Source organism: Nycticebus coucang, chromosome X (assembly GCF_027406575.1).
Source record: "Nycticebus coucang isolate mNycCou1 chromosome X, mNycCou1.pri, whole genome shotgun sequence".
In the NCBI taxonomy this organism is placed as follows: Eukaryota; Metazoa; Chordata; class Mammalia; order Primates; family Lorisidae; genus Nycticebus; species Nycticebus coucang.
Genome location: NC_069804.1, coordinates 112,745,717 through 112,756,758, shown reverse-complemented (window position 1 = coordinate 112,756,758; position 11,042 = coordinate 112,745,717). Strand labels below are relative to the sequence as shown.

The 11,042-nt window shown below is 40.3% G+C and overlaps 1 protein-coding gene across 1 annotated transcript in view; it reads left to right on the top strand.

The window, feature by feature from the left end:
* The first annotated feature begins 10,083 nt into the window (after nucleotides 1-10,083).
* ZMAT1 (zinc finger matrin-type 1) overlaps nucleotides 10,084-11,042 on the top strand; it is a 56,292-nt gene continuing 55,333 nt past the window's right edge. Inside the window, exon 1 of the mRNA XM_053579597.1 lies at nucleotides 10,084-10,320. Within this exon, the coding sequence (XP_053435572.1) occupies nucleotides 10,110-10,320 (211 nt within the window). The 5' untranslated portion in view covers nucleotides 10,084-10,109. The remainder of the gene's footprint in view (nucleotides 10,321-11,042) is intronic.

Genomic DNA, 11,042 nt, shown 5'->3' with positions numbered 1-11,042 from the left:
GTCAGAAAGACATGGAGATTCTCTGTTCTGCCAGTAATGAGCTATATGTTACTGAGGTAGTCACTTTTTTTCTAGTAACTTCACTTTTCTCTTCTTATGAAATAAGTGATAAAAAGGTTAACATCTATTTTAGTACTAAAATTGTATGATTTTATTAATAATCATTTTAAAATTTATAAGTAGGAAGGGCACTATGTTATGCTATCTTTTTTTAGTTCCCATTAAAGGTAGTTTAAAAAGGCCATTTTAAAAAAGACAGTTACACAGTGCTTTTGGAGCTGTAGCCTAGATACCTGTGTGGGATTTCTGGTTCTACCACTTAATTGTGCCATTTAGCCGTGCAGCCTTGGGCAAGCTGACCTCTCAGTTCCCACATTTGAAAAAAAGTGGGAATAATATTAATAGTTTTTAGTAGATCACTGTGTAATAATGATATAGTGGTTCTATAGCTCTTTCTACCCTTTATCCTCTTTATTGTAGTAGTTACTTCAGACATTCACCACTGTCCTTGAGTCTTCTCCTTTTGCCAAATAACTTCATGTCCTACTTGACAGAGAAAACAGAGACCACAGCATAGGATTCCTTGAACTGTCTCCTCCTGTTACTGAAAGTTCAGTACTTGTCCCTAAGGCTGCATCAGAAGAAGGACAAGTAGTTTGAAAAGGAAAGGGAGGCTTATTAATTTGCCAAAAAAATAGGAAAAGGCACACTTGTGTCTTAAAGTACCATTTTTCCCCTAACTATATGCAGAAATACAGAGCTTTTAATTGGGAGGTTTTCAGCTTTAAGCTATGGTTTTCCATACCTGATGGTCCTGTTCAACCCCATCTCCAACAAAGACAATCTCAAGATCTCTGCTGGGACAATTCCACTGAGCCATCTCCTACAAAGTACAAAGAAGAAAGGACACTCCCCTGCTTCTCTGATTATTGGCCCTGGGGCAGGAATGCAGGTTTTAGTTCTTGAAAAGGGTGAGGAAGTTTTAAAAAAGATATTTTTGACTCTTTTTTAGGTTATTCTCTGTTACACTAATACCTTCAAAACCATATTTGTTTCTGCATTTATTCCTATAATCTTCCCTAGAAGTTCAAGAGAATAGTAGACATCCACTTTCAAAAATAAATCCTCTACATCTCTCTTCCCTACCCATGTATCCAAAGTAATTTCCTTCCTCTGAACCCTGTCCATTGGATGAAAACTCCACTGTAATCTCCTTTTCTGGAACTTCTCTTCCCTCATTATTTATTCAGGACCTTGCTACATAAATTAGCCCCTATCCTTCCTGGGTCTTTGACATTTTACCCTTTACTGAATTTTTCATTGCAGTCAATAAACAAGATGGAGATTTATTGATCATTATTTTCAAGATCAATTTTTTTTAAAGAATTATTTCTTGTGGTTACTTGTATTTTTTCACTTCCAATTTTTTCTTCAACCTACTTCAGACTACAGGCCCCATTCCCCTAGTAAAATTAGCTCTTACCATGGCTAACTCTAGTGGATAACTCACCATATTTATATTTTTTGAATTCATCAATTGATGCTTACTACCCTTGATTCTGTGATACTACGTTCTTGCAATTCTCTTCTAATGTGAATCGTGCTTCTCAATCTCTTTTACAGGTTTCTTCTTCTCAGACTGCCCTCTAATATATTAGTCTTTCTTATGATAGGCTTATTTTTTGGCTCATTTCATTTCACTTTATAGACACTCACCATATGAGCTCATCCAGGTCCTTAGCTTTAACAACCACCTCTAGGCTTATGACTCACAAATCTAAAGCCCCTTAGATTTGCTCCTGAGCTATAGAATTACACACTCAGTTGCCTCTAAGGCACTGTAGGCACATCAAACTCTGTGCATACAAAACAAAAGTCTTCCTTTTTTTCCTTTTCTTTCCTTCCCCCAAATATGTTCCTTTTTTAATTTTTGTATTTTCTGTCTTAACACATACTAACACAAGACACAGGGTTCAAGTCACAAATTTGACGTCATTGTTTATTACTTCTTATCATTCCCCCTCATCCACTGAGCTGCCAAGTCCTACCTTATAATTAACATTTGAATTTGTCCTCTCCTTTTTATTACTATTGTTGGTTTTCTAATTTTAGCTATTGTTCTATCAACAAAACTACTGCTTCCTAATAACATCTCTTAACTTTCTTCTCCCTTCTCTGATTTAAATTGCCCTCAACCGTGCTGTCAGAGTTACCTGTCTCTAATACAAAAATTTTCAGTGGCTGCTCATTGACCAAAACATCAGATTCATGCCCCTTAGCATACCACCCAAGGAAAGTCCTTAATGATTTGACCCCTGACATCCCCTTCTTTAGTTTCTTCCCTGTGCTACAGCTAAATTTAATCACTTTCTGACCTCTGAATGGACCATATTTTCCTAGGTCTTTCTGACATTACAAATGTTCATCTCTTTGGAATTCTGAAATATTATATCTCTACTACCCTCAAGTTGGCTCCCTCTTTGTTATTCTTAAAAGCAAAGTTTGAAAGTAACTTCTTTGTGAAGCCTCACGGTATTCCCTGTATTCAGCTAAATACCCACCTGGGATATCTCCTTTCATCCTAGAATACCTTCATCGTAACATTTCTTACATGTGCTGTGAGCCTGACTATTTATTTGTGTATAGCATCAGTTTGTAGGCTCCCAGAGGGCAGGGGCTGTGCCCTCTCATTTTTCTTTCTATCTCCAATATCTAGTAAAACTCCTTGAATCTAGTAGGTATTTAGTACATGTGTATTGAACGAGCAAGTGATTTTGCTTTAATAAGAGAAAAGAGTTTCTGAAATTTTGGCTTTTCTCTCCCAAAAGACAGATTTTCCCCCCATGAAAAGGACAGATTTTTCCACATTATATATATCCAGTCACTATGTGTCAGGCTTTCTATCTCCCCTTCTTCATGTTCTGCCCCTATTGTTTAAATGAGTGTATACATGGAATTGTGGTGGTCTTTGTTTTGGGAAATGCCATATTGAATAGAGTAGAAAGGATCCTCAAAAAAGTAGATAGAAGCAATATGCAGTTTACCATATGCATCCACTCACCTAGGCAGATTCAGATCAGTTGGAGGAAGGATGGCTTATCCCAATTGCTTTGGTTGTTGCAGAGGGTGAATTGTTATAGCAACTGTACTGGGACATTGAAAAGTTCCCTGCCTGAAAATATTAGGTTCAGATATAGAAATAAATGACAATAATCCTTTGGTATGATCAAAGAAAGGTGTATTGCTCACACATGCTGGGAAGTCCCAAGGCAAGCATCTGGAATGATAGCCCTCTGGGAGAGACCACAAAAGGAGGGGTGGAGGAGGAAGGGGGAGAGATGACAAGGACAGAGAGAGGAGAGGAGAGATAGGAAAGAGAGAGACACTAGGAGACTAGCAAGTACACAGGAATTTTACAAAATGGAATCCCACTGGTATGAAATTAAAAGAGGCAGCTGCCAATAAAGTTTAAAAGAGGAATCAAGAGTGTTCATGAGCTTGTTGGATATGTTTGTTCGGTAAGTGACCCTTATCAAGATGCTAAAGGAGGTAACAGACATGGTAGCAATGTGTCTTAGAGGTTGCTAACACTCAATCAAGTATCAGTGGAAATACAAGATTTTTACCCCCTGGTCTTCACAATTATTCCTAAATTTGAGTTAGCACAGTAATATCCCAGGTTTTCTGTAAACTGATCCTAGGTCTCAGAGAGACCAAATTTGCAAAGCCAATTCAAAAAAATTAGATCAGCTATTATTACAGCTCCCTAGAAGATAGTCCAGGTCTAGTCACTGCAGGCAGAAGGAGAGAGCCAGGAGAAGAAATCAACCAGGTCTGGAGAATCTCTTAGAGCAGCAGTCCCAACCTTTTTGGCTCCAGAGACTGGTTTCATACATGGCAGTTTTTTCATGGATCAGGTGAGGGGTGGGATCTGACAGAGCTCAGGTGGTGATGCTATGTGGCCCAGTTCCTAACAGGTCACAGACCAATACCAGTCCATGGCCCAAGGGCTGGGGACCACAGTCTTAGAGAATGCTTGTAATATTATTGGTTATTTTTATTTGTTCTAATTATTTAAATATTCTGAAGACTGTTCCTATATTATTGACCTATGTGCAGCAGGTCCCCTTTAAGGCACAAACTTTAAGGTAACAGTAGGTAGTCAAATGCTAATCTTTTGTCAGCTACCACAGAAGCTAGAGAGATTTGTGCCACATCAAGGGCTTCTTCTAAGGCTAGAACTGCTTAGTACATATGATTTACCAGAAGTTGTGACAATGTCTGGGTGGCCTATATGAATTGAGTCTGTGTTCCAGAATTGAAAATACCTAAATTTGTGCCTGTTATACCAAAGATCGTGATGAGGCCCAATGTGATGGGTAAAAAGAGCATTGTGCATCTTTCTGTCAGAAAGCTAAATGAGAGAGGCTGTTGTAAACTGCATATTTATGCCCCCCCATTCATATGTTGAAACCATAACATCCAACAAGATTGCATTATATTTGGAGATGAGGCCTTTCGGAGGTAATTAGGGAATGAGGGTGGAGCCCTCATGATACGATTGATGCCTTTATAAGAAGTGACACAGGCTGGTCATCATAGCTAACACCTGTAATTCTAGCACTCTAGCACTCTGGGAGGCCAAAGTGTGTGGATTGCTTGAGCTCACAAGTTTGAGACCAGCCTGAGCAAGAGTGAGATCCTGTCTATACTAAAAATAGAAAACTAGCCAGGCTTTGTGGTGGGCTCCTATAGTCCCAGTTACTTGGGAGGTTGATGCAAGAGGATTGCTTGAGCCCAAAAGACTGAGGTTTCTATGAGCTATGATAATGCCATACCATAGCACTCTACCCAGGATGACAGAGTGAGAACCTGTCTCAAAAAAAAAAAAAAAAAAAAGAGAAAAAAAATATAAGAAGAGACATGAGAGAGCTCGCTTTTTCTCCTCTTTACAATATGAGGACATAACAAGAAGATAGCTATGTGCAAACAAGGGAGAGGACCTTCACTGGAGCCCGACTGTGCTAGAACCCTGATCTCAGACTGTCTAGCCTCAAAATTGTGAGAAAAAAAATTCTATTGTTTAAGCCACCCAGTAATCAATTATTGTATTCTATTATGGTAGCCCAAACTAAGACAGAGGTGGATTTTCTAATTGAATATAGGGTGGCCTGAGTATTAAATATGTATAAAACAAAGGTCAGTTTGCATAGTGCCAAAGAGGGAGGGATAGAGGAGTAGAATGTGTCACTCTGCTGAACAGGAGTGGTACCACAGGAGAATCAGTAACCCAAGGGGAATTGGAAGGTGTAATTGCTGGTGGACAAATTAATCTCAGTGCAGACATGTGAGTACCTAAAGTCTTAATGTAAGGACATGGTTGTATATAATATTGACTGCTAGGAGAGTTACAGAAGGCATGGGGTGCATGCAGGGAAAGTTAATAAGGTCAAGAGAATACAGGGAGGAAATGGAGGGGCTGGAGAGTGAATGGGAGAGAATAATGATTAGTTAATATGGATACTGAACACCTCCAAGTGGGCAGGAATTAGTCGTATAAGTGGTTCCCCATGCTGGGGCACTGGGTAGCAGGCCCTGCATTGTTGGTTTAACTCTTCAGTGATATGTTGTTACATAGATATTGTCCAGGATGTCAAGTAAAGTAAGAAGTAGGGATTGTGACTGTGGAATTGTTGCAAACAAAGTGAGTTGTTGGACAAAACAAAATGATAGCTAGTGCACTCATAGGAATCACAATGAAGAGTGATTTGAATGTGATTATAAGGACTGTAATAATGGCCAGGTTTATAGAGTTTAGGCATTTGTGTAGGAATAGTTGAAGTGAATATCCCAATTCAGGTTTTAGGTACTCAAGAGGAGAAAGTAATTGGTGTGGCACCAGTAGAAGTGCCAGCTAATCTACAGGGCGATAACTTTGACCAAAAGAGCAGTACATGAAGATGGGAAGGAGTGGGTCAAAAACAAATCTGAATAACCTTCCAGGAGTTCCTCAATACATCAGAATAGCTAATAAGCAATGACATATCTCTCCATGGTGTCATTCATTAGGGCTTAGGTGTGGTCTAGGCAGGTAAGGTTTAGCTCCTAGTAAAATGCCCTTATCATTAGGTAAGAAAGGATATGAAGTCAGAGACATATGTAAGTAGGATGGATGGCAACTTCACTAAAGCAGCCCACAGTAATTGTGGTAGTCTTAGCATTAGCTAGGTAGGAAAAAGGACCTGAATATATTGAAACTTGGGGGATAAGGTTGTAGATATAGTAAGCTTTCTTATAATATAAAAAAAAAATTGGATCAAGGGAAGTCTCTGAATTTTCAGAGAGCTCCATTCTATTATCTGCCCTCAATCTAGGCACCAATTCAGCATGATTTGTGAAAGGATGAAAAAGGCCTAATAGAATGGGAAGGTATCATTAAATGAAAGGTGATGTTACATTTGAGTATTTATACCTAGACTCATAAGGGAGAAGTGCCCTGTTTGTGGCTAGAAAAGTGATAACGAAAGATTAAGAAACAAAATGGCAAGTTCAAAAAGAAATCTAATGTAGAGAACTATATAATGAAAGCCATAGTTTAACTTCTTGTTGTTTACATGATAATTGACCAGAGTTATGTAGTTTCCCTAAGGACTTATTTCCTCATCTGTGAAATAGAAATAAAAGTACACAGCATATAAAAGTGTTCTGAAGAATAAAAGAAAGAATCCATGCATCTTAAGCAGTACTTTTCCTGGAACTTACATTCTCAATGTATGTTGGCTGAACATAACATTATTATTTGTACACTTCCCAACCAGCTAGAAGGAGAATGAAGATTACTGCAGACTGGGTAAATATAATGCATTTTGTCTAATCTAGTACCTTACCTCTGGTGCCATAATATGAACAGATCCATATAGATCATTTGCTTGGAAATGGATTTTCTGGGAGGTTCCTTGGAGTCCTGAAGTGCAACTGGTCAGCTCTGAGTATAAATGGTTGACATCTTGGGAACTGTTCGTGACCACTTAGGAAATATCTAAGAAGACTAAGGCTTTCTCTACAGCTCTCCTCTTCTGAGCAGTCACTGGAATCCCCCTTAATGCTCCAGTAATGACAAAGTAGTCCTTTTCTAGCACATGACGTACTCTTATTGTAGTATGCACCTCCAAATTCTTCCAGCCATTGCCCATTACCTAGTTTCAAAACCACTTCTACATATTTAGATATTTGCTACAGCAACATGCCACTTCTTGGTACTAATTTCTATTTTAGTTCATTTGGGTTGCTATGACAAAATACCTTAGACTGGAAAAATCTATAAACAATAGAATTTTTTTGCTCACTTTTACGGAGGCTGGGAAGTTCAAGATCAAGGTGCCAACATATTTGGTGCCTGGTGAGGACTTGCTGTCTGCTATAAAGATGACACCTTCTAGCTATGTCCTCACATGGCAGAAGGGCAAAAGGAATGATCAAGTTCTCTCAGGCCTCTAATCTTAAACCATATTCAGAATCCTGCTGGCCAAGAAGTCTGGGAAATGAAATTCATAGAATTTCAGCTTCTAAAGAAAGAGGAAAATATAGAAGGGGATGAAAAGGCTTCCAAGTGCCAGACAATATTTGGAAAAGTCCCTGGGCTTTAATCCTCTAACTTTTCTAATTCTTCTAAGTGCCTCATTACCACATCAAATATTTTCTGTTTCAAGTACCTACTGGGGTTTATCTTTTTGTGATTGAATCTTCCGTGATGCCCACTCTCCCAGAGATTCTGATTGAATCTTTCTTATACAAGTGGACTATGATTCATATTGTGAAAAACAATACTTTTGAGGGATTATTTACTTGATATCAAAAAAAAAAAAGAAAATCACATTCCATTTTTATGCTTACCTTGTTCTATTATCTATTTCAGCAGACTATTTCTTGTGCCTGGCCTATCCAGTAATTTCTTTGACAAGTATAAGTTGTACTAACTTACAGAAGAGCAGGATAGCATACTAGAGAAATTCCCCACTGACTCAGGTTATCCTGCGTCAATTACTGAACCACAGAAACCATATAAAGATATATTCCAAGTCTCTGAATTTGTTATTCGGCTCCACCAATTGTTGCTAGTCAAGAGTGCACATCCTGTATTTCCAAATAAGCAAATGTTAAGAGCCCTTTTTATTTTTGTATGAAATAACCCTTTCAAATGTTGATTTGGAAGTAAACAAACAATTTTGCAAGTAAAACAAAATATATACGTTGGCCTAGGGACTTATGGACCCCGGCCTAGGGATCACTGCTTTTTACCCCCATCCCAGGACTCCTGGGCTGGAGACTGACAAGTTGAAAATAAGACAAACTATCTTTTGTCTTGAAATGGCTCTAAGCTATTAAGAAAAGAAACATAAAGTAAAATTCAGTACAATAAACAATATGTACCATCAGTACTTCTTCTTGGTTGTTAAAAAAATAAAAATATAAAAATACATCAGATATAGACATGTCATAGAAGGTGGAATTAACTTTAAGCAGGGAAAAACAATTTACCTGGAAGAGGTGATGTATTATCTGGGTTTCAAGGGGCATACAGTTCATTAGGGCATGTGCCTAATGTGGGGCAAAGGACATTTAAGGAAGAAAGAAGAATATGTACAATAACATTGCACTGTGAAATAACGTGGTCTTCAAGGGAATCTGTAAGAAGATTTAGTAGTGTTGAATCATAAAGTAAAAACAGAGCAAACAAGTAGGGGCAGTGGGTGGGAGACAAATAGTGCAAAACTGTGTTCTTTGACTTTATCCAATAAGCAATAGAGAGCCAGTGATGAATGGCAGCAATATAGAAATAGATTGAAGGCACTGAGACCAGAGGAAAAGGGACCAGTGAGGTATATGACACAGTTCTGTCAAGACATGATGAGGATTTGGAATACAGCAATGGAAGTGAGACTGGAAAAGAGAAACTTTTGCACAAATGCAGCAGGAGATGTGCCCATCAACAAGAAAATGGATGAGATATTGTACAACATTGATAGTCAATAACTACAGCTACAAGTGACAACATGGATGAAACTTAGAAATAAAAATATTGAGTGAAAGAAATAAGCCCCAGAATGATAACCAGGAAAAAGGGTTTTTGTGTGCAAATTTTTGAGAAATTTGAAAACAATCAAAACTGTGTTTATGTGATAAGAATATAAGAGCAAAAAAGAGCAAATAAATAAATATAGATCAGGATATTGCTATTGTTCAGAGGGAAGGTGGGGGAAAAGAAGGTGAGGAGATTTAAATTATTAGTAATATTCTAGTTCTTCGATTGGGTGCTGGATTCATGAGATCTTATTGTAATTTACATGGTAAGACTGATGATAAACAGCCATTTAAGGGGTGATGAGGACCAAGGAGTTAGGCTAAATATTCTGTTTATTTCTATTCTCTGTACTAAGGGCTATAAGAAAGTCCAGAGAAGGCCAGGTGCTGTGGCTCATGCCTTTAATCCTAGCACTCTAGGAGGCTGAGGCAGGTGAATCACTTAAGCTCAGGAGCTCTTGACCAGCCTGAGCCAGAATGTGACCTGGGGTGTTGTGGCCAGCACCTGTAGTCCCAGTGACTTGGGAGGCTGAAGCAAGAGGATCACTTGAGACCGAAAGTTTGAGGTGGCTGTGAATGATGATGCCACCAGCACTCTATGGAGGGTGACAAAGTGAGACTCTGTCACAAAAAAGAAAACAAAAAAAAAGGAAGTCAGGAGAAGATGTATTTCATAGATATTTTAGAGGTGTAATCAATAGGTTACCATTTTTTTCCCCATTAAATTGGTTTTGGATTAGCTCCTCCAAAGGTAGAGGCCTCACTGTGTGAAGCCCACGTGCTTCCACATCCCGCGCTTTTTGCCCTTTGCCCTTGACCATCATCTCTTCCCCTCCAAAGGGAGGCTGGGTGACGCCAAACAGTTGGTGGAGGAGGAGGGCCCCCGCGTTCCTATTGGTGGACAGCGAGAATGAGGCTGGAGCTGAAACGAGGAAAGAGGAGCGAAGGGGGTGGGGCTAAGAGGAAGGTGGGGCTAAAGGAGCTTAACGGGAGTGAGGCGCAAGTGCAATTGTCTGCTCCTCGCTGCGATGGCGGCGGCGCCGAGCACAGTCACCCCGCTGGCGGCGGAGTCTTCCCCTCAGGAAGCTACCGTCTCTGCCGCCGCCACGTACACCCCTGCCTTCCCGCCTGCCGGTGGCTATGGCGATGGCGGCGGCGGCTTTGGCGGCTCCACTATGGCGGCGGCGGGGAGGGGGGGCAGTAGTTTTAAAGTAGACACCCGCCCTTGCCTCAGAGAAGGTGAGTTCCCTTCCCGGGATGCGGGGGCGGCCCCATCTCCTTCACTGCCTCTGTTCAGCAGGTCCGAGGTCGGGCTGGGCGCGGTTCGCCACCGCCCCACCCCCCACCTGCTGTGGCGCAGTAAAGGCCAAGCTTGCCCCGCCCCGCCCCGCAGTACTAGCTCAGAGTTTGCAAGACGGACTGACCCGAGAGGGGCTTCCCTACCTCTCCCCTCAGCAAAGGATGGGGGTCCCCAGGCAAAGGAACTGCAGGTACTCATAAGGCAGGAGTCTGAAGGGAAAAAAAAAAAAAAAACCACAAAATTTATCTCCCAGCCAAGATGCTTCAGTGTGTTGTAGGAAGCTGAGGTGTGCTGTGGGAAGAAAGAGGAGGTAAGGTAGAAGTGATGTGACTTAGAGAGTCACGGAGAGGGAAGGGATAGGAGAGAGGTGCAGAAATAAAAGAGGAAAGGCCCCTTTGGTGAAATTCAGCGTCCTGCAGTGTAGAAACTCTCAAGAGTATGGAGAGAGGGGGTTAGAAATTTGGGAGATTGGAGTGTATAACTTGAGCTTTAAAGTAGGATCTATTGGATTTAGGATCATAGGGTCTGGTGGAGGGGTTCTACTCACGAAAGAAGAGAGGAAGATAATGTGGCAGAAGAACAGATTTCAGGAAATCACTTTGGAGAGTTTTCTTTGGATATTTGAGGTTATGACCTAGTAAAGCAAGGTTTATGGGCCCAT